This window comes from Peromyscus leucopus, chromosome 12 (genome assembly GCF_004664715.2).
Source record: "Peromyscus leucopus breed LL Stock chromosome 12, UCI_PerLeu_2.1, whole genome shotgun sequence".
In the NCBI taxonomy this organism is placed as follows: Eukaryota; Metazoa; Chordata; class Mammalia; order Rodentia; family Cricetidae; genus Peromyscus; species Peromyscus leucopus.
This window is the reverse complement of record NC_051073.1, coordinates 80,097,861-80,119,493: the sequence shown is the minus strand read 5'-3', so window position 1 is coordinate 80,119,493 and position 21,633 is coordinate 80,097,861. Positions and strand designations below refer to the sequence as shown.

Genomic DNA, 21,633 nt, shown 5'->3' with positions numbered 1-21,633 from the left:
GTGGTTAACAGCCATGAACCACATGGTAGCATGTAGATTACTAAAAATGGGTTAATTTAAGTTGTAACATTAGGTACTAGCCTAAGCTATAGGCTGAGCTTTCATAATTGATAATAAGTCTCTGTGTCATTTTTGGTGAGCTGGCAACCCAAAGAGAAAAATCTGTTTACATATGGTGTCCAACATCTGGCCATGAAACTTTTATAAATCGATATCCACATAAATCTGGAGAAAGCTTTAAAAAAAAGTTCAAAACACAGGGTCAAATGGTGCTTTCTGGCACAGCTTCCTACTGCACAAGGTCTCTCATGTAGGCTCAGCACACAAATACTGCCTGCAGGCTACAGTCAGTCACAGTGCCGTGCACTAAGCTGGGCCATGCCAACGGCTGTCAAAGCAGTTTAAAATGTGTCTCACATGATCCAAGAATGCTGCAAGTACTTAATAATGGCAAACCCAGACTTGGTGGGGGGAGCTCTAAATAGGTTACAGTGTGTTTTAAAATGTGTGTAGGCTTAGCAAAGAAAAGAAAAATGGGTATAGACAGGTCATAGAAAAAAGTAAGTCATTCATAAATAATAAAAAAAGAATAACCCATGTAGAGATAGGAAATACACAGGGAGTCTGCATCCTATATGACAGTGTTGTGTTGACTTTAATTTTTCTGATTGCTGATGAGCAAATAGCTGCTGAGAAACATTCGATTACAAAAACTACTAAATTAAACCAATCTATTTATTTTTTAAATGTCTTAATTTCAAAGTGGAAGTCAAAAAAAGTTAGGTTGGGGAAGAGATTATTCTTTTGTTTCTACAGGATTCATTCAAGTTTGATAAGAGATCAGATTTGATTGGGGAAGACCCACTGAAAATCCTGACTACAGTCATAAAAAAACAAACCTAGAAAAACTACAAGACAGGTGACGTATATTTTACCTGTTAAACATAAAACAAAAGATCATCTTTGGCTGGCTTATGTACAACACACAATTCATACTTGTGTTAATGAAGATATGTATGTTACCTTTGAAAGTTTATGTGTTTTCAGATCAAGGGGATCAGACACCAATGAACAGGGGTGGACCGGATGATCCAGCCTCTCAGATGCCTCTGTTGCAGTTTCCTCAGAGTTCTGCATCCAGAACAGCTTCAAGGCTGCAGGCTGAGATGCTCCAACCTCACAGCCTATTCTAGCAAGGACTTGACCATTATCCTATTTTTCTCAGGTTCCCCAAAAATGCCAGTGCCCCCAGATAATAGGAAGCAGTCTAGAGAACACAACGCCCACATTCTCAAGAGATGGGGTGGGTGGTTTTTGGTCATTTGGTGGGTTATGGATGTTTGTTGTTGTTTAGGAGGGTTGGCTAAATTGTTATTGGTCATTGCCAGAAAAAAAAAAAAACTGAACAAATGAGATTAGATTCAGAGATCTCTTTCTGAAGAGAAATAGGGGAATACAGTATAGAAATAATGGGATAGAAGGGTAGATTGAGTCTACTTTTGAACAATCACTAGTCTCAAATATTTTACATTAGTATGGATTTTTTTATACTGAAACAAATTTAAGGGTTACTTTTTGTTATACTGTATATATGTTTCTATTCTTGTTTAAGATTATCTATGTAGTATTTATGTATCTATGTAATATCTAAGTATCTCATTTAAAGCTCATTTGAAGCTCATTTAAAATGTAATGTAAAGTTTTAGTCCTTGAAAGTTATTTAAGGTAATAAGGTAATACAGGTTAGTAGTTTGTTGTCTATAACTAACTTAAAGTCAAGTGTGTTTTCAAGGTCATACAAAGATATACTTTAGATAGGTAGGTGGTCTTCAAATACTTCAAAGGTCTACAAAATATGGCATTTAAAATGTTTTAATAACATTAGGCTTTTCATGACAGTGAGACATGTCTGCTCCTGACAGCACCAGTTTATTTAAAAAAAAAAAAAAAAGGATGATGGGCATCAACAAACCTCCATATGCAGTTTACTTTCTATGTAGCAAAAGCTAGTCACTGGGCAAAGAAACTGCCCTTGCCTCAATTGCTGACAGTGTGCTGTCCACACTAGGCAAGCAGGACACAAAAGAAAGAGACTACCGAACTTTGCTAAAACCGAACAGTCCTAAAAGTCTGTCAGATATTCTAGGCCTGTATGCCGAAGATGGATGTCCCAACGTAGCAGGGGAACCTTGGGTGTGACTGTCCAGGCAGCGAGATGTCTCTGTTGTTTCTTAGTTTTGGAAGTTGCTTTCTCTACACTTCCTGTTTACTCAAGTAATATTTTATCCTTCTTGGGTCCCTGATAGAGATTAGACTAGATAGTTATGTTTTTACAGTTTTCCTTGTTACCAAATCCAGGAAAGAAATTTACATACGAAATGAAAAAAAGTTTGTAAGTTTGAAAGACAATAAATGCTTAAATTGTTTATCTAAGAAAATGTTTTGAGGTCTAAAAAGATTTTAAGTTTTAAGATGGTAATACAAGGGTTGTGGTTGTGGTGGTGGTGGCAGCGGCGGCACACGCCTTTAATCTCAGCACTCGGAAGACAGAGTCAGGCAGATCTTTCTGAGTTCGAGGCCAGCCTGGGCTACAGAGTGAAATCCAGGACAAGGCACCAAAACTACACAGAGAAACCTTGTCTTGAAAAACCAAAAAGATGGTAATACAAGTTATGATAAAAAATGGCATAGATATAAAACTTTAAATTCATCAAGATAAATTAGACAGTAAAATATATTCTCTGAATATGCCAGACACAAATGGACTGGACATTGTGAATATAATTCTTTTTCTTTCTTTCTTTCTTTCTTTCTTTCTTTCTTTCTTTCTTTCTCTCTCTCTCTCTCTCTCTCTCTCTTCTCTCTCTCTCTCTCTTTCTTTCTCTCTTTCTTTCTCTCTTTCTTTCTTTCTTTCTTTCTTTCTTTTTTTTTTTTTTTTTTTTTGTGAGGAGAGGGGGTTTCCAGACAGGGTTTCTCTGCATAACAGCCCTAGCTGTCCTGGAACTCACAGATATCCACCTGCCTCTGCTTCTCGAGTGCTGGGATTAAAAGTGTGCGCCCCCACCACCTGGCATGAATGTAATTCTTACCTTATAATTGTTCTTATATGGAATAATTTTTTTGTACACTGTGAAAATGTGTCACTCTGAGTGGTTTAATAAAAAGCTCAATGGCCAATAGCTAGGCAGGATTTCCAGACAGAGAGGATGCTGGGAGGAAGGAAGAGAGATGCCAGGAGACAGAGAACAAAAAGACAAGCAAGAGGAGAGGTAACACCCACAAGACACATGGCAGCACACAGATTACTAGAAATTAGTTAATTTAAGTCATAAGAACTAGTTAAGAACTAGCCTAAGCTATGGGTCAATCTTTCACAATTAATAAGCAAGTCTCCGTGTTATTATTTGGGAGCTGGCTGGCAGGACAGAGAAAAACTCCTTACAAGCCCCAACTAAATGTTTCCCTTTACAAGAGTTGTCATGGTCATGGTGTCTCCTCACAGCAATAGAACACTGACTAAGACAGTATGCATGCCTATAATGCTAATATTCCATACTCTTAGGAAGCAGAGGGAGGAGGTTGGAGAATTCAAGTCCAGCCTAAGCTACATAATGAGATCAGATCTAAAAAAAAAAAAACAAAAACATATAAAACCATTTAACAACAATAAATATGACAAATAAAACAAAAATAAACATAAAAATAAATATTTATTCACAAACAGTATAGCTAAGAAAAAGCAAAAACACTTCTGTATCACTTCACTGAAATTCCAATGACTTTCTGTCGAGCAGGTCCAACAAGCGAATGCCATCACCATCCAGTCACTAGCCACAGCAGCACAGTGGCTGGATAACCAATCCAAACACCCCAAACTGCTGCGGGCCGCAGGAATATATCATAAGAACTCAGCTGGTTATGGCAAAGTCACTACCTGGAGGGATCATGGAATTCCTCCAGAGGAAGCCAAATCCCAAGGAGTTTTTGGTGTTACTTGGCTTGTTATATATCAGCTGTATTCTGTTATGAAAATCATGTGTGCCTTCATAGCTTTCCCAATTGACTTTTCCCTAAGAAGGATTAACAGTGTAGACTGAGCACTCTCTGGACATACACATTCCAGGTAATTTGGAGAACAGCCTCAGGGAAAGGCTTTCTCTGGAATCAGATATCTCCCTTGGCCACTTTCAAGGACTACAGGATACACCACCCAGGTGGACGCCCAACTGCCAAGGACTAACAATGATAACAACCCACCTGAAAGTCTCCTGACTTAAATTCCACAAGGAGACACCACCCAGGGGGGCGCCCAACTTCCAAGGACTAACAAGTGATAGCAGCCCACAAGTCTCCTGACTTACAGTAAATTCACAAGAGGACGCCGCCTAGGCCAGGTGGACACTAAGTAATAGTTTTACAGCCTTACTAACTTTATAGACCTCTAACTACTTACCTAACCACTTCTAGGAATATTTAGATAAACTTCTGTGCTAACAGCTATGCTCAGCCAGAACTCCCAGTTCAAGCCTCCCTGTATCACCAGAGGCATCTAGCTGTACACAGGTTGCCTAGAGACTGAGCACACTTTCCCCCACCCTGCAGAAAAACGGCAGACAGCTTGGACAGATAGGAGCCACAGGAAAAAAGAAGACAGTTTTATTTTCTCCCATTGACCTAGCAACTTATAGATTTTTAACATCCTTTACCAAACACATTTAAGGTTATAGTTGTGCACGTAAGACCCCTCTTCTTAGATATTACCCATATTTAGCCTTTAGTTGATTCATTAGTCACTTCCCCTTTGGGTCACAAATGGTAATTAACAACTAGTGCCCTTCTTTGTAATTCTTATCAACCCTCCATTTGATCCTGATAGTGGACAATCACTGCCTGAGGAAGTTCAGGCTGAGTGTCCTGGGTGGAGGGGAGGATTGTGATTTTGGGGAGATATATAACTGTAAAGCAGAGGACAGGACGGGGAAGAGAGAAGGAGATGGGGGAAGAGAGAAGAGAATGGAAGAACGAGATGGGTAAGAACTTGAGAGGAACGAGCTGAGATGGGGAAGAACTAGATTGAAGAGCTAAAGAGAGGACTAGAGGAACAAGATGGAAGATGAGGAAGAGCCAGATGGGGAAGAACAAGATGAGGAAGAGCCAGATGAGAGAGAAGGAGATGGGACAGGAGCTGATAGGAGAAAGAACTAGATAGATGAGAACCTAGAAGGGACAGAACTAGATGAAGGAATTAAGATAGAACATAGAGGGGACAGTAGATAAATATAGAGAGAAATCAGGCAAGAAAGGAGCTAGACATGAGAACAGAACTGAAGCTGTGTATAAAGGATGTTATGCCAGAGGAATTAAAGCGAATGGACCAAAGAACTCTGTGTGCGTAGACTGATTTACCGACCCTAAAGATTCTCTGCTGGTTGATAGAGCCTTCCGCGGACCCTGGGAGGGGACTATCGAGGGGCTGGACCCCATAGTCCTCGTTACCAAACCATCTCAGTTCCCTCTCTGCGGCTGCATTCCTGCTGAGCTGCACCTGGCCTGGCTCCAGAGAGCAGCACCTAGCCCTAATCCATCTTTGTTTAACCAATACCTTTTGTTTCTCTAGCCGCCCTATGTGAATCTTGTTTCAGCAAGTTTTAGGTTTTGTTACAAATGGAAAAAGCTTTTTTTTTTTTTTAAGATTTATTTATTTATTATGTACAGTGTTTTGCCTGCATGTATCCCTGCAGGCCAGAAGGGGGCACCAGATCTCATTACAGATGGTTGTGAGCCACCATGTGGTTGCTGGGAACTGAACTCAGGACCAGTGGGAGGGCCGGCAGTACTCTTAATCCCTGAGCCTTCTCTCCAGCCCAGAAAAAGCTTTTCAATGGGATAATGCTCATAGGAACTAGTAGCCTTCAGTACGCTTGTAACCGAGCATTACTCTTTCTTAATTTCAAGACTTTCTCCATGATCCCACAAAAGCACAAAGGGCAGACTGAGAACATATAGTGCTGCTAATTAAATTAAACTTCAAGGTTAGGACATTTGGCCATAGGTAGCACCTCTCCCAAGAGGGACAGGACATAATAAATACTGCCCAAGCAAGCTGAAAAGGCACATATTCATTCTATTTCTAAGACTCAGCCTCCATACTTACCAAAATAACATCCTTTACTACCAGAAAAACCTATATTCTCACATAAGACAGGGGATATAGATAAGACACAGAGAAGAAAACACACTGCTCCAAAGAGAAGCTTGTACTCTTGAACCACTTTTAAAAACAAAAGGAGCCGGGCAGTGGTGGCGCATGATTTAATCCCAGCACTTGGGAGGCAGAGGCAGGTGGATCTCTGTGAGTTTGAGGCCAGCCTGGGCGGCTAGAGTGAGTTCCAGGAAAGGCGCAAAGGAACACAAAGAAACCCTGTCTCGGAAAAAAAAAAAAAAAAAAAAAAAAAAAAACCTAGCAACTGGGCAGTAGTGACACACCAGGCCCTTACTAGGTACCTTCCTCTGTAGTTATATGGATTGTAACACATATATCAAAGCTTTAAAAGCTAACATGCGCAGTGGTGGCTCACGCCTTTAATCCTAGCACTCGGGAGGCAGAAGCAAGCAGATCTCTGATTTGGAAGCCAGCCTGGTCTACAGAGCGAGTTCCATGACAGCCAGGGCTACACAGAGAAACCCTATCTCAAAACAACAACAACAAAACACACACACAACACCAAAAGTTTAAAAACATAATAAAGCCAACTCAGGGAGGTGGTTCTCCTTGAAGGCCAGTGTTATCCCTTCTGGAGAGACTTGGAATTGCATGAGTGTCTTTACAGACATTCCAAAGGCCAAGTGTGGCTTCTGTCATCTAGTGGACAAGACACACTCCATGCACATGCCAAAGAGCAGTAAGCAATGCAATCCTACTAACCAACAGTGTCGGGGACACAGGAAAAGCAAAGTACACAAAGGAGGGCAAAATGATGTGAGTAAGCAAAGGGGTAGACCAAAGATGAAACCAGGCAAAGTAAGGCAACCACTCACTACCATCAACTACTTACTATACACTTGGAAAATGACTTCTAAACTGAGGTGTGCTATTATGATAAAATGCCCCCTGAATTTCAAAGACCTTATCAAACAAACAGAATAAGGACAGAGAGCTGGCTCACCACACAGTAAAAGTGCTCACTGAGCAACTCGGGTGACCTGAGTGCCGTCCCTAAAAAAAGCCTAGTGTGGTGGCCCACTCAGCCTTGAAGAGCATGACTTCTCTTACTGAAGACCCAGGTTCCATTCACCACCATCTGTAACCTCAGTTCCAGGTGATCTGACACCCTCTTCTGGCCTCTGTGGGCACCAGGCATGCAGTTACATACAAAAACAGAAAACATGGACAGCAGGACATGTTCCCAGGGACCTTCACCCAAATCAAGTGGTAAAAGGACTAAAGTTGGAAGGCTAACATTTTCTGCTTTCAAGAACGTACTGTAAGCTGACTGTGGTGGTTCACACTGAGACCTCAGCATTTGCAAGGCTGAGACAAGAGGCTTGCTGAGTTCAAGGCAAGTCTGGGCCACACATGATGCTAGGCCAGCCTTTCCCCCGCCCCCCCAAAAAGGAAACAGAACAAAAAGGAAGCAAACATTACTATTAACAGTGTAGCACTGGTGTGAACAGAGGGCACCAACAGAATTAAGGCTGACCCTTGGGCTAGGGAGGCAGCTCAGTAAGTCAACGTGCTCACTGTGTCAAGACCTGGGTTCAAATCTCCAGAACCCACACGAAAGCCGGATGCCACAGAACAGGGGTCTGTGATCCTAGCACTCCTACAAAGAGATGAAGGTGAAAACAAAAGAATTGTCAGAAGCTCTGCTATATTTGGCCAGAAAGTCCCAACAGAACAAAAGAGAAACAGAAGGACCCTTTATGAGACAAGGCAGGTGAGGACTGACGTCCTACAGCTGTCCTCTGAAGGCCACTCACACCCTACCCGAACCCAGAGAGCTTGTTTAACAAATCGAAAGCCCAGAAGCAAACCTTTATGAGGTTAGAGACGTAACTCAGTTGGCAGAATGCTTACCTAGCATGCTTGATGCCCTGGGCTTGATCCCCAGTCCACATAAGCCTGCACTCAACAGGTAAAGGCAGAAGGACCAAGAATTCAAGACTGTGGGACGTCTTTCTGTATGCTGTGAATATGTGCTGCTCTGATTGGCTGATAATAAAACTGTTTGGCCAATGGCAAGGCAGAATAAGGTTAGGCAGGACATTCAAACTGAAGAAACAGGAGAAGAAAGGAGTCGGGAAGACGCCAGCCTGCCGCCAAGGAGCAACAAGATGCCAGCAGACTGGTAATGCCACGGCCACATGGCAATATACAGATGAATAAGTTACAAGAGGTAGCTAACGAAAAGCCTGACCCATAGGCCATATAGTTTATAAATAATATAAGCCTCTGTGCATTTACTTGGGACCAAGTGGATACAGGACTCAGGTGGGAGAGATTCATCTGACCTTGGGCCAGTCAGGACCAGAGAAACTTCCAGGTACACACAATTATATAAGTTCAAGGCCAGCCTGGGACACATGAGACTGGGGGGGGGGGGGGGGGGAGAGACTGGGGCTACAGGATTGCAGTCATTTCAAAGCTAGCCTCAGCTACAAAGTGAAACCCTGCCACAAAAGCCAAAAAGGAGCCATGAATGGCACTACATCTGTATTCCCAGCATTTGGAAGATCCAGACAGGAAGATCAGGAGTTCAAAGTCATCTTCAGCTAGCTTGGGCTACACAAAAAGAGATACTGTGTCTGGGGGAGGGGGTGTGGCTCAGTTTAAAATGTGACGGTGGAGCCAGGCACCATGGTACACACTTTCAGTCCAGCACTGGGGAGGCAGAGGTGATGGCTGTGAATATGTGTTGCTCTAATTGGTTGATAAATAAAGCTGTTTGGCCAATGGTGAGGCAGAATAAGGTTAGGCGGCACATTCTAACTGGAGAGAGAGGAGAGACAAAAAGAGAGCAGGAGACACTGCTAGCTGCTGCCAGGAGAAACAAGGGGTAAAGTACTGGTAAGCCACAAGCCATGTGGCAAGAGTTATCAAAATGGGTTAATTTAAGATATAAGAGCTAGCTAGCAAGAAGCTTGCCATGGCCATAGTTTTAAAATAATATAAGCCTCTGTGTGTTCATTTGGGTCTGAGCAGCTGTGGGACCAGAAAAACTTCCGCTACACAGAGGGAGCTGTATCTGTGATTTCAAGGTCAGCCTGGTCTACATAGAGAGCTCCAGAGCAGCCAGTACTATGTAGAGAGACTGCCTCAGAATTAACTAATTAATTAAAATAAACTTAATGGTGGAACTGGAGAGATGGCTCAGAAGTTAAGAGCACTTGTTATTCTTACAGACTAATCTGGGGTTGGTTCTCAGCACCCACAAGGAAGCTAACAACACAGTTCTGAGGGAATCCAATGCCCTCTTCTGGCCTCTGATGACGCTAGGCATGCAGACAGTACACAGACACATACAGACAAAACACCCAGACATATAAAAAGGGGAAGGCAGCAGGAAGCTCCATGACAGAGTACTGACACACGCAAAGTTCTAGGTTCAGTCCCAGTCCCACAGCAGACAGATAAACAAACCTGCACTGCAACAGTAACGATGCACTGTCTGTAGGAAGTGCCACTCAGCCACCTCACCCCTTGACTGCTACAGCCAGGCTCAAGCACTAAGGATCAGGATCTTCCCATAAAGTGGAAAGGGTAGAGTACAACACTGCGATTTTTATGAGCTAGCTCTGCTCACTCCCACTGAACAGACTTCAGGTAAACTTAAATAGAAGAGTCCCATGCTGACCCAGTCCCTGTGATGAAAAAGAACTAAGCCCAGGGGAGGAAGCACATACACGAATCATCCTAAGGAAGAAATGCCCTGGACAGCGATGACAGAAGGGAGATGGGGCACTGACAAGATCTGAGCAGCCCCTGCCATAGCCGTCCCGGGTGCAGCTGCCTCGAATGAAGGCCAATCTTTGGCCTAGATACCCCCAGAGCCTCAACACACACTCGGATTTGACTAGTCAATCTCTGTAATGAGCCCTCAGGCCACTATGACACAGGCTCAGAGCCAGCAGGAACCAAAAGGCCTTGGTGTGAACTGAAGGCAAAATTTGTTGACAGTGAGCTCATATGATGACACTACCCCAGCACCACTTAAAACCACCATTCATTCATTCACTCATTCATTCCCCTCATTTCCCCAAAGAACCATGGATTAGCCATTCACATTTTAGTAACATTCAATCTCAAGTAGAAAATGGACAGATAGGGTGGGGGTGGGGGCACACGGTGGGGGTGGGGCACACGCCTTTAATCCCAGCACTCAGAAGGCAGGCAGATCTCTGTGAGTTCAAGGCCAGCATGTTTCTACAAAGCAAGTTTCAGGACAAAGAAAACCTGTCTGTTAACCCGTCTCAGGAAAAAGAAAAAAAGAAAGGGGGACAGATAATGCAGGTAGTGGTGGAACATGCCTTAAATCCTACCACCTGGAGGCAGAGGCAGGTGAACCTCTGAGTTCGAAGCCAGCCTGGTCTATAGAACACGTTCTAGGACAGTCAGGACTACAAGAGAGACCCTGTCTTGAAAACCCCACCCTACCCCCCCCCAAAAAAAAGGAAGGAAGGAGGGAAGGAGGGAGGGAGGGAGGGAGGGAGGGAGGGAGGAGGGAGGGAGGAAGGAAGGAAGGAAGGAAGGAAGGAAGGAAGGAAGGAAGGAAGAAGGAAGGAAGGAAGGAAAGGGATAGACAGATCAGATGGTTCTACTTACCCCGAGGGTCACAATGACAGATCTATAGACACAGGCCAGCCCCTACTAGCTAAAAGCTTTGCAGCCACCCTCTCTGTGTGCTGAGCCCACCCACCTTTAAGCCTAAAGAAACCCAGAACATGTATTTCCAAATCTAGACTAGAAACTCTCAGATTTAAAACTTCTAAGCCAGTATTTTCTGTCTAATCTTAAAACCAGAATCGAGACAAAAGCATCTGCAGTGAGTATACTCTACATTCTTCTTTGGTAAAGGAGACGGTCTCTCCACAAGAAATAATTATAAGTAACAATGGAAAGAGTGTCAGATACAGGGAAAGAACCTGAGGCTCAGATGGGCAAAGCAGAAAAGGAAGAAGGTAGTGAATGTGGAAGAAGAGAAAGAAGGAGAGCACATCAGTGTAGATCAAAGTTACAGGCTAAGGGGACTAGAGGCCACCCGCGTGCCAGTGGGGCTGTACACTGGACAAACACTGCAGCTCTGAGAGAAGGAGGGAGAGAGGTAGAACTCTTTCACATACAGTAAGAAACCTGGCGCTGGAGGGTCCCTGGGGATTTAAAGAGAGAGAGCGAGGAGAGCTAGACTAACAAAATTCAAGCTTTAGGGTGAAGAGGAAGTAGCAGCATGTCAGCAAGTAAAGAAACTGATTATGGGTTCAAGGGCTGGGATCCTGCCAGAGGCTCAGAGCGTCAGAGTCAAGCAAGCGTCAGATCCGTGACAACTGAGAGGGCCATGTGCTTGTGGGAAGCACTTCGGGGGAGAGGAGAAGCAGGAATTGTGCAATAAAGTAAAAAGTACAGGTCAAGGGTCAGAACGACAGGGGATCTAAGATGAGGCAAAAAGACAAAACCAAAGCAAAGCCTTCTGAGGAGGAACCTGAGCCTACTAGATGGCTTCCTTAAAGAATTTGGGCTATCTGGGGTAGAGACGGGAGAAAAGGTTCTGGAAAGCGCAGTGGAGGGGAGAACACACAGGCAACTGGGAATAGCGATTCAAGACCAACAGAGGTGCATACTGGGATGCACCAGGAATAAAGTCACAGATGTAAACATCAATGGAGAAAGCCAGCAAAGGTCTATGTGGGAAAAAGGCAGCTCTCCTCCAAAGCCGGCAGACAGACAGAGGGTCAAGTCGTTCAGAAACCAGGGGAGATGAGCAACCACAGGAGCACAGCTGCACACTCCTCCTCTGTGAGTAACTACAGATCTGAGGGTTTGGGACATCTGCAGTTTTAGACACCAGTGCCTGCCAGCCAGGACTCTACTCCAGAGCCTAAGGCCACACCCTACCCTACTTGTCACCTTGTAACCACTGCCCACTTCTGCCCGTCTGTGGGCTGCCAGACTAGGGACTGACTGAGGAGCAGAGCCAGCAGTAGGAGCAACCACCTGAAAGAGTAATCTAGTAAGGAGTGGAAGTGTTCAATACTCACAGGAACAATAAGCCCTTGCCAAGTCAATAAATTAGCTTCATCAACCTGGATGTTACGGAAGTTTTTCATTCCACATTTGCGGATCTCTTCAAGCTCCTGTTGATTAACAAAGCATAAAGGGTTGTCAAATCGGGGAAAGTACCACATATTAAGATCCCTCCTGACTCCCTCAAATTAAACCTGGTGACAACATCACCAGTGACAACATTTGAGTGAGCACCAGAACACACCTCATCAGGTAAGGAGGCATGGAGCCAGGTTAGTCCCATCTGTAATGTCACTGCCTCTATAGACCCTCGCCCAGACCAAACCAAGCCCCAGTCTCAAGCACCCATTGAATACGATGAGAAGAACCATGCTTCTACAGATTTCCACCTCCTCTTTGGGTCGCCTGTTTAGCTGTTTATGCTGCCTGTTTAGCCTCAGCAGAACCAGGTAGTTCACACCTGTAATCTCAGCACCTGGGAGGCTAACAAAGATGGACTGCTGTGGGTTCCAGGCCAGCTAGGACTACAGAGTGAGACTGTATCAAAAACGAAGAGAGGGAGAGAAGGAGAGAGAGAGGGAGGGAGGGAGGAAGGGAGGGAGGAAGGGAGGGAGGGAGGGAAATAAAGGAGCTGGTAAGATGACTCATCAGTTAAGAGCACTTTCTGCTCTTCCAGAGAGGTACTGAGTTCAATTCCCAGCAACCACATGGTGGCTCCCAACCATCTATAGTGAGTTCTGATGCCGTCTTTTGGCGTGCAGGTGTACATACAGGCAGAGCACTCATATAAAAAAAAAATTAGTAAATTAAACAAAAACAAAAAAAGAAGCCAAAGAAAAACAGAAAAAGAAAGAAAAGAAGTAAACAGGAGAACTGAAAATGAACAAATGAAGTAGCTGTGCCCTGGCTACCCAGGGCAGACATGCAGCAGCACCGAGGTGCTTACAGACCTCACTTTTCCAGACAATCACTAGCTGGGTGCGAGAAGCTGAGGCTAAGGTGAGTAAGTCTGGAGATCGCAGACAAACAAAGGCAAATGGGCACCCACAGACCTTCCCTACCTAACACGCTAAGAGCCATTTCAGGACTCCATACCAGGACAGGCACAGGCAAAGAGCACAACTGACCAGTATGGGATGGCAGGGGGCCAAGGAACCAGCACTGCAGCTCCATTTCTTCAGCTACCAACGGGGTGGTAAGTTCCTGAGCTAAAGACAATGAGCAGGAAACTACATCATAACAGACTCTGAAACTAGGGGCTTCTCATAAATAGCTAATGTAGCAAGAGTCACTTCACTCAAAGTACAACCGCCATGACAAATTATTTCATAATTCTGCTTAAGATGTCTTTAAGATTGTCTGTCACTTGGTTTTCCACTGTGTATCACTGTGTATCAATCTGCTATTTCCCACTGCTTCCCCAACACCAATAAATATACAGTAGGCATCTTAACCAAAGCCACCCAGAACGTACCATGACTCATGGCCACACATACACATACATGGTCACCTCCTCCAAGTTCCTAGACTGCTGCTCCCCACCACTACCTCAATCAGGCCTCACAACTAATGAGATGATAGTCTCTCATCCACCCAAGATGCCTTCTCTCCTACACCATGAACACTGCCCTGTCTCATCTACCAAGCTACATGCCCTCTGTCCCAGCCCACATGCCCTCTAATACAGGAAAGGCTCCCCTCCTTAAGCAGCCATGTTTCACAATGGCAAAGGCCACCCTACTGGCTTCTATGTCACCAAAATCAAAAAGATTCTTTGCATCCTCTATTCCCACCATGCCACAATAGTTTGCAAGACATCATTTCTAGTTAGTAGAGCTAGAAAGTCACGGAAGGACTAATTCTCAAAGTACAGTGAAGCATGGCAGGCATGAGAGGCCCAGCTCAGAGTGAGCTGAGGAGGAGGAATGTGTGTCCCACAGGATGCTGCCTGTTTATCAACCTCAGGGGCCTACTACAAGCACCTGGATCACCTCCGGAAAGTCTAGTCCAGCAAGTGTGGCTAGAGCCTTAATATGGGAATTTTTAGTAAGTTGTACAAGAGGGCAAGGGTGTTAGCAAGCTTAACCAGTTCAGTTCTAAGGAAGCCAGCAATACTGCAGGCCTCTGATCTACACCAGGGACAAGATGGTCAGAGAGCCTGATTGCTCCACAAGAAAGCAGCATCACAGAACCTGAAAGAATACTCTAACTGCCAACTACCATCCTGGTCTTCCAGCTGACACTCATCAGAAACAGTTGTTTGGGAACTATGAAACAGGGACACACTCAAGAAGGGGAAGGTTCACACTTCACTAACCACTACTCTTCAAAGAGAGCTTTAGCTTCATGAGGGCAGGACAGACACATGAGGTAAAATATTCCAAATAGAACTGTGAATCAAGACAACCAAAAAATACTCGGGAGCAGAGGCAGGTGGATCTCGCCAGCCTGGTCTACAGAGTGAGTTCCAGTACAGCCAGAGCTACACAGAGAAATCGTCCAGAAAAACCAAAAAACAAAACAACAGGAAGGAAGGAAGGAAAGAAGGAAGGAAGGAAGGAAGGAAGGAAGGAAGGAAGGAAGGAAGGAAGGAAGGAAGGAAGGAAGGAAGGAAGGAAGGAAGGAAATATTGAATGTTCATAAAAGAAATGGAATTTTAAAATGGCCTGTGCAGGCTGGGCAGTGGCGGCACACGCCTTTAATCCCAGCACTCGGGAGGCAGAGACAGGTGGATCTTTGTGAGTTCGAGGCCAGCCTGGTCTACAGAGCAAGTTCCAGGAAAGGCGCAAAGCTACACAGAGGTAACCCTGTCTCGGCGGGTATTTTGTAGCTCTGGCACTCTATGCTAACAATATGAAGTAAGGTTGATAAACAGAAGGCAAATTTCATGGGAACTAGAAAGACGGGGCAAGTTGGACTTAGTCTTAACAGGGCAGGAAAACCAACCTTGTTTAAGGACTGCAGCTGGGTTGTAGAAGCTCAGCAGCAGGGCAGTGTGTCAACTGGCAGCACAAGATCCCGCATCACTCAGTCCCAATACTACAAAACTACTAAGGAATAGAAGGCACACAGTTTTCTGGAGATGTAGCACAGTTCACAGAATGCTTGCCTAGCACCTACAAAGCCCTGAGGTTCAGGTCCTATACCCAGGGTAGATCACAATCACCTCTAACTGCAATCCCAGGCCATCCAATACCCTCTTCTGGCCCACGGGTGCACAGACACACAGATCAAACACACATACACATAAAATTAATCAATTAAAATTTTAAAGAATAAATTCAAGACCATCCTGGTGCACATAGGGAGTTTCAAGAATAGCTTAGAGTACACTATACCAAAAAAAAGAAAGAAAGAAAGAAAACCTATGAAACTATGTGCCTAAGTGCTGGATATGAAGTGCCTCAGTGTCAAGATATCAAGCAGCTGGGCCGTGGTAGTGCACGCCTTTAATCCCAGCACTCGGGAGGCAGAGGCAGGCGGATTTCTGTGAGTTCGAGGCCAGCCTGAGCTACAAAGTGAGTTTCAGGAAAAGGTGCAAAGCTACACAGAGAAACCCTGTCTCGGGGAAAAAAAGGATATCAAGCAGATACTTGAACAAAGATAAAAGCCCCAAGCCTTCTGGCCACAGAAGGAAGGACACCACTAATGAGTACTGAGCTGAAGGTTCAGGAAGTCCAAAGTAGAGTGATCAGATAAACTCTCTTTGCTGTCAGGTTAAAGTACCCAAGAAGGAAAGGCAATTTCTCTTTGCACAGTTCTAACCAACAAAGAACTTATTCTAAGAAATGAGACTCAAGACAGACAAGCCCTGACATCTTCTGGGGATGCTGGGTACCCTATAGAAGAGTGTTTCGCAGCAGGATCCAGAACAGAATCATGCACCTCAGCATTCTGAGCCTTGAGCATAAAACAGATGCCAGACACTGTGGCTCCCCCCTACTGAGATTAACATTCTTTGCAGCCCCCCTGAGACCAACTGGCACTAAGGGTGGCCAGCATGCTCCTGTTCCTGCATTGCTCAAAACGGGTCTGAGGACAAGAGCTGCCTCTCCTCCTTCACTGAGGAAGGCAAACTGAAGAGCCACACTGCTCATTTAGAGGTTCTATCTAAAAAGAACACAACTGTGTCCTATAACTGAAAACGGTCCCGATTGTGACCCAGGAAAGAATGTCAAGAGCCCCATGTGACTCCAGAGGTTGACGTCCAAAGGCTTCACTACTGAGAATGAAGAAGGAGCTGACTAAGAAAAGCTGATGAGAAGGTTCAGAGGCTAAAGTGCTTACCACAGAAGTCTGCAGCCTGAATTCCACCTCCAAAGAAAAGACTCCCGCTAACCGTCCTCTAACATCCACATCCACAGGTGACATGAGCACACACATGCTGTGGATACCGTTCTATATAAATAAAACACTGATGCCAGTGACCAGGCAGGAAGTATAGGCAGGACAAAGAGAGAGGAGAATCGGGGAAACAGGAAGAAGGAGGAGAGACACTGCAGCCACCGCCAGGAGAAGCAGCATGTAAAGACGCCGGTAAGCCACCAGCCACGTGACAAGGTATAGATTTATAGAAATGGGTTAATTTAAGATAAAAGAACAGTTAGCAAGAAGCCTGCCACGGCCATACAGTTTGTATGCAATATAAGTCTCTGTGTTTACTTGGTTGGTCTGAGCGGCTGTGGGACTGGCGGTCACAGAGATTTGTCCTGACTGTGGACAAAGCAGGAAAACTCTAGCTACACACACAAGCGCACACATGGGCACACACAAATTATAATAAGTAAAGTGTAATTTAAAAACAAAACAGCAGCAGCCCAGCTCTTTGAGAATGAAGTCTGACACGAGCTAACAGAACACACTTCCCCAAAAGATTTATTTCAGTTCTGCTCAATGCCAAAAGCAACCTGGAGTCAGCTGCTGAGGCTGATGGTGCAATGCTGACAACCAAAAAGATAAGCCGGGAGAAAGCAGAACCAGCCACCTCCTCAGTCCCTTCTGCTAGAGGCAAGCAGCACACAGGGAAAAGCCCAAGTGAGGTCCCTCTTTGAATCCAGCTGCTCACAGCTTTGGAAGGAACCTGAAAAAAATACAGGGTACTGCTCAGTTTCTGTGGGGTTTTTGTTTTATTTTGTTTTAGGTGATGCTAGATATCAAACCCAGGGCCTCAACAAGTGTAGTGGTCCACACTATATTACACACACACACACACACACACACACACACACACACACAGAGAGAGAGACAGACAGACAGACAGACAGACAGACAAAATATACCGGGGCCTCAAATGTGCTAGGCAGACAAACACTCAAATACTAAATTATAGCCTGTGGTGGTTTGAATGAGAATGACCCCCACAGGCTCATATGTCTGAATGCTTAATCCCAGTTTAGTGGTACTGTTTGGGAAGGATTAGGAAGTGTCACTGGGGTGGGGGGGATGCTGAGGTTTCAAAAGCCCACACCAGGCCCAGTTTCACTCTCTCTTTGCTTGCAACTTGAAGATCAGATGTGAGTGAGCTCTCAACTACTTCTCCAGCACCATGCCTGCCTGCCTGATGCCATACTCCCCACCATGATAACAGACCAGTCCTTTGAAACTGTATGAAAGTCTCCAATTAAATGCTTCCTTTAGCAGGGTAGTGGTGGAGCTCTCCAAGCACTCGGGAGGCAGAGGCAAATAGATCTCTGAGTTGGAGGCCAGCCTGGTCTACATAGTGAATTCCAGGACAGCCAGGGCTACACAAAGAAATCCTGTCTCAAAAAGCAAAAAAAAAAAAAAAAAAAAAAAAAAAAGCCAAAAAAAAAAAAAAGATAAATGGATGGTGGGTGGGTGGTGGGTGGGTGGGTGGACAGACGGATGGATGGATGGATGGATAAGAGAGATGAAATGCTTCCTTTATAAGTTGCCCTGGTCATGGTGTTTGATCACAGCAATAGGACAGTTGACTAACACAGCCCCTTCAGTCCACTTCTTAAAGGGAAATACCCATTTCTCAAATTCAGCCCAGAAAAAAACTGGATGCCCACATGTCAACAGCAAGGCCAAGTACAGTTGGCAGAATCGGAGTACTGGATCTGGGTCCTCACAGGAACCAATTTCCCCAAATCTTTATAGGATTAGGGAAAATAAGAGACTACCCTGCACAGCCAGCCTGACGTTTTTTTTGTTTTTGAGACAGAACTCACCCATCAACTCAGATAGTCTCCCCCACTGCCCACCTCCAAAAACACCCCACCATTCTGTTGTTGTTTTGATGGGGTATGAAAACCGTGTTCTACCTATCACGGAGGGTCGGCTATGGTAGTTTAAGTGTAAGTTGGGCTTGGTAGTGCATTCCTACTATTCCAACACTCAGGAGGTAGAAGCAGGAGGATTGTGATCATGAGGTCAAGGCTAGCCAGGCCACACACAGAAAAAGAGGCAGAGGTAAGAGACAGAAAAAGCAAACAGACACACTGTTCAAAATCACCCAGTAATATGCACGTGCAAGCCAGGTCTAAGAAACCCTAAAGAGCCAGAGATTTTTGAGTAATATGTAACCAAGATCCTCCTTAAGAAATCCAAAATTGCCGGGCGGTGGTGGCGCACGCCTTTAATCCCAGCACTCGGGAGGCAGAGCCAGGCGGATCTCTGTGAGTTCGAGGCCAGCCTGGGCTACCAAGTGAGCTCCAGGAAAGGCGCAAAGCTACGCAGAGAAACCCTGTCTCGAAAAACCAAAAAAAAAAAAAGAAATCCAAAATTAGCCGGGCGGTGGTGGCGCACGCCTTTAATCCCAGCACTCGGAGGCAGAGGCAGGCGGATCTCCGTGAGTTCGAGGCCAGCCTGGGCTACCAAGTGAGTTCCAGGAAAGGCGCAAAGCTACACAGAGAAACCCTATCTCGAAAAACAAAACAAACACAAAAAAAAAAAAAAAATCCAAAATTAAGCCCAAAATAAGGCAAATTTTTCTGTGATGGCTAATCTTGGTTGTCAAATTTGACTACAGCTGTAACTCAATAAAACCCAAGCAGCTAGGCACACCTGAGACCCACCATAAAACCAGGTCATTTGAGGCCACCCTAAATCTGGGCCACATCTTCTGGTGGTAGCCCACATAAAAGGACATGGAAGAAGGAAACTGTTTTCTGTTTGCTTGCCCTTATTTCTCACTGGCAAGTTCATCTACCCTGACCCATTCCTTGGCTGTTGTTTGAACCTACTTCTTCGGGATTCCAACATGGACTGAAAACTGGTGCTCTCTAGGACCTCCCTGGGACACTAGCACCAGACTGGAACTGCTGAAACATCCAGTCTCCTGACTGGACAACTACAGGATTCTTGGCCTTCCCGTCAGGAGACAGCTGTTACTGGACTACTCCCACTCTATCAGTTCTGTTCCTAAGAGAACCCCAAGCAGCACTAGGGTTCTGTGCTACTGACTTACTGAGCTAGACAATGATAGCAATGAAAAAAAAAATCCCTTTGACTACAAGTCTGAGATCAGAAACTCAGACATTTTTGTGAATTTTTAAATTAGTAAATACCACTGCCAGCACTCAGGAAGCTACAGGAGAATGAAGATGCTGAGACGATACAGAGGAACCCTGGGAAGGGAAGGAAGAGCGGTCAGTCTGGGGCCAGCACGGTGGCTCGGCGGGTGCAAGCACTCGCTGCTCAAGCCTGGAGCCCACATGATGAAAGGAGAAAGCAACCACTGGAAGCCGTCCTCTGACAGCCTGGAGCCCACATCCATAAAACATATAACATATAAACACACAAGCATCCAAACACACGCAATAAAAATTAAAATGTTAAACACCACCTAGTATTATCAGGAGCAGAGGCAGGTAGGTCTCTGAGTTCAAGGCCAGCCTGGTCTACAGAACGAGTTCCAGGACAGCCAGGGCTACACAGAGGACCCCTGGTTTGGGGGTGAGGGAGTTTGTTAAGATTGTCTTTGTGTGTGTGAGACAGGATCCCATGGAGCCTAGGCTGACTGAAGATGACCTGAACTTCTCGTCCTCCTGCCTTAACCTATGTGTGACTACAGATGTGTACTAGCACACCCAGTCTTATGCAGTGCTGGGGTCAAACCCAGTGTTATGTGCATGATAGAAACATACTCAACCAACCAAGCTACATGCCCAGCCCTATACTAAAGACTTTAAAACACAGTCGTAGATACATTACATTTATTCACTTACTGGTGTGCATACATGTGAAGATCACATGACCTTAGGGAGTAAACTCATATCAGGCTCATCAGCAAGTGTGCCATCAAATGGTCAGTACTCTTGTAGCAGGCTTTCTTGGACTGCCAGCCCACAAATCATGACACAGAGCTTAGTTATGAATGCCTGGCCTTATCTTATGCTTGTCCCCTGGCTTTTATAACTTAAATTAACCTGTTTCTCTTCATCTACGTTTGCCTTGGGGCTTTTTTTACCTTTCCTTCCTTCTGTATGTACTACTTTTCCTGTTTCTTCCCTGGTCGGCTAGCTGCCTGGCTCTGGCCGATGCCCTTCTTTCTCCCTTGTTCTCTCATCTCTCTCCTTCTTCTTCTTCTTCCCTCTGCCCATCAGCCCTGCCTATTCCTCCTCTGCATAACTATTGGCCATGAGCCTTTTATTAGACCAAGCAGGTACCTTAGCAGGCAAGGTGAGACAAATGAAACCTACTTTAAATAGTTAAACAAATGTAACACATCTTTACATAGTTAAATATTCCACAACATACTCTGAAGATTTTTTTTTCTTTTATGTGTGTTTTCGCCTGTATGTATGTTTATATGCCATGTTCATGCCTGATGCCTAGAAAGGCCTGAAGAAGATCCTGGATATCCTGGAACTGGAGTTACAGACAGTCATGAGCCACCATGTGGGTGCTTGGAAACCAAACTCAGGTCCTGGAAAATCAGCCAGGGCTCTCAATTGTTGAACCATCTCTCCAGGGTCCTGTACACAAATTTTCAGCACCAACTCGTTCTGTCGGCCAGTAGCATGTTCTGCTATTCTGAGGAGTGTTACAGACAATAAATGAGAATATGCAGTTCCCACCCATTTTCTTCAGTATTTATTTTTTTAGTCTGGAAGGGGTGTGCAGTGAGTGCAGAGTCCATGAAGGTCAGAAGCATCATACTTCCCTGGACCTGGAACTCACACAGCCAGTTGTAAGCCATCTCATGCAACTGCTGGAAATCAAAGTCGGGTCCTCTAACCTGACTAGCTAGCAGCAATAGCTCTTAACCACTGAGCATCTCTCCAGCCCAAACCCAGGATTTCTGCAAGGGCAGTGTGCGCTCATAACTGCTCCGGCATCATTTTTTTTTTTTTAATTATACTTACAAGTGATGTTTTGATTTGGTTGCTAAACTGTCAGTGTTCATAGAAGAAGCAATGCCTATAGAGTCA

General features: G+C 44.9%; 1 protein-coding gene across 2 annotated transcripts in view; it reads right to left on the bottom strand.

Moving 5' to 3' along the window:
* LOC114682709 (ubiquitin-conjugating enzyme E2 L3) overlaps positions 1-21,633 on the bottom strand; it is a 54,718-nt gene that overhangs the window by 17,473 nt on the left and 15,612 nt on the right. The window contains exon 2 of one of the 2 annotated variants that reach the window (XM_028856682.1): positions 12,253-12,348. The exons of the other annotated variant lie outside the window; for it this stretch is intronic. Within the exon in view, the coding sequence (XP_028712515.1) occupies positions 12,253-12,348 (96 nt within the window). The remainder of the gene's footprint in view (positions 1-12,252; positions 12,349-21,633) is intronic. 2 annotated transcript variants of the gene reach the window in all.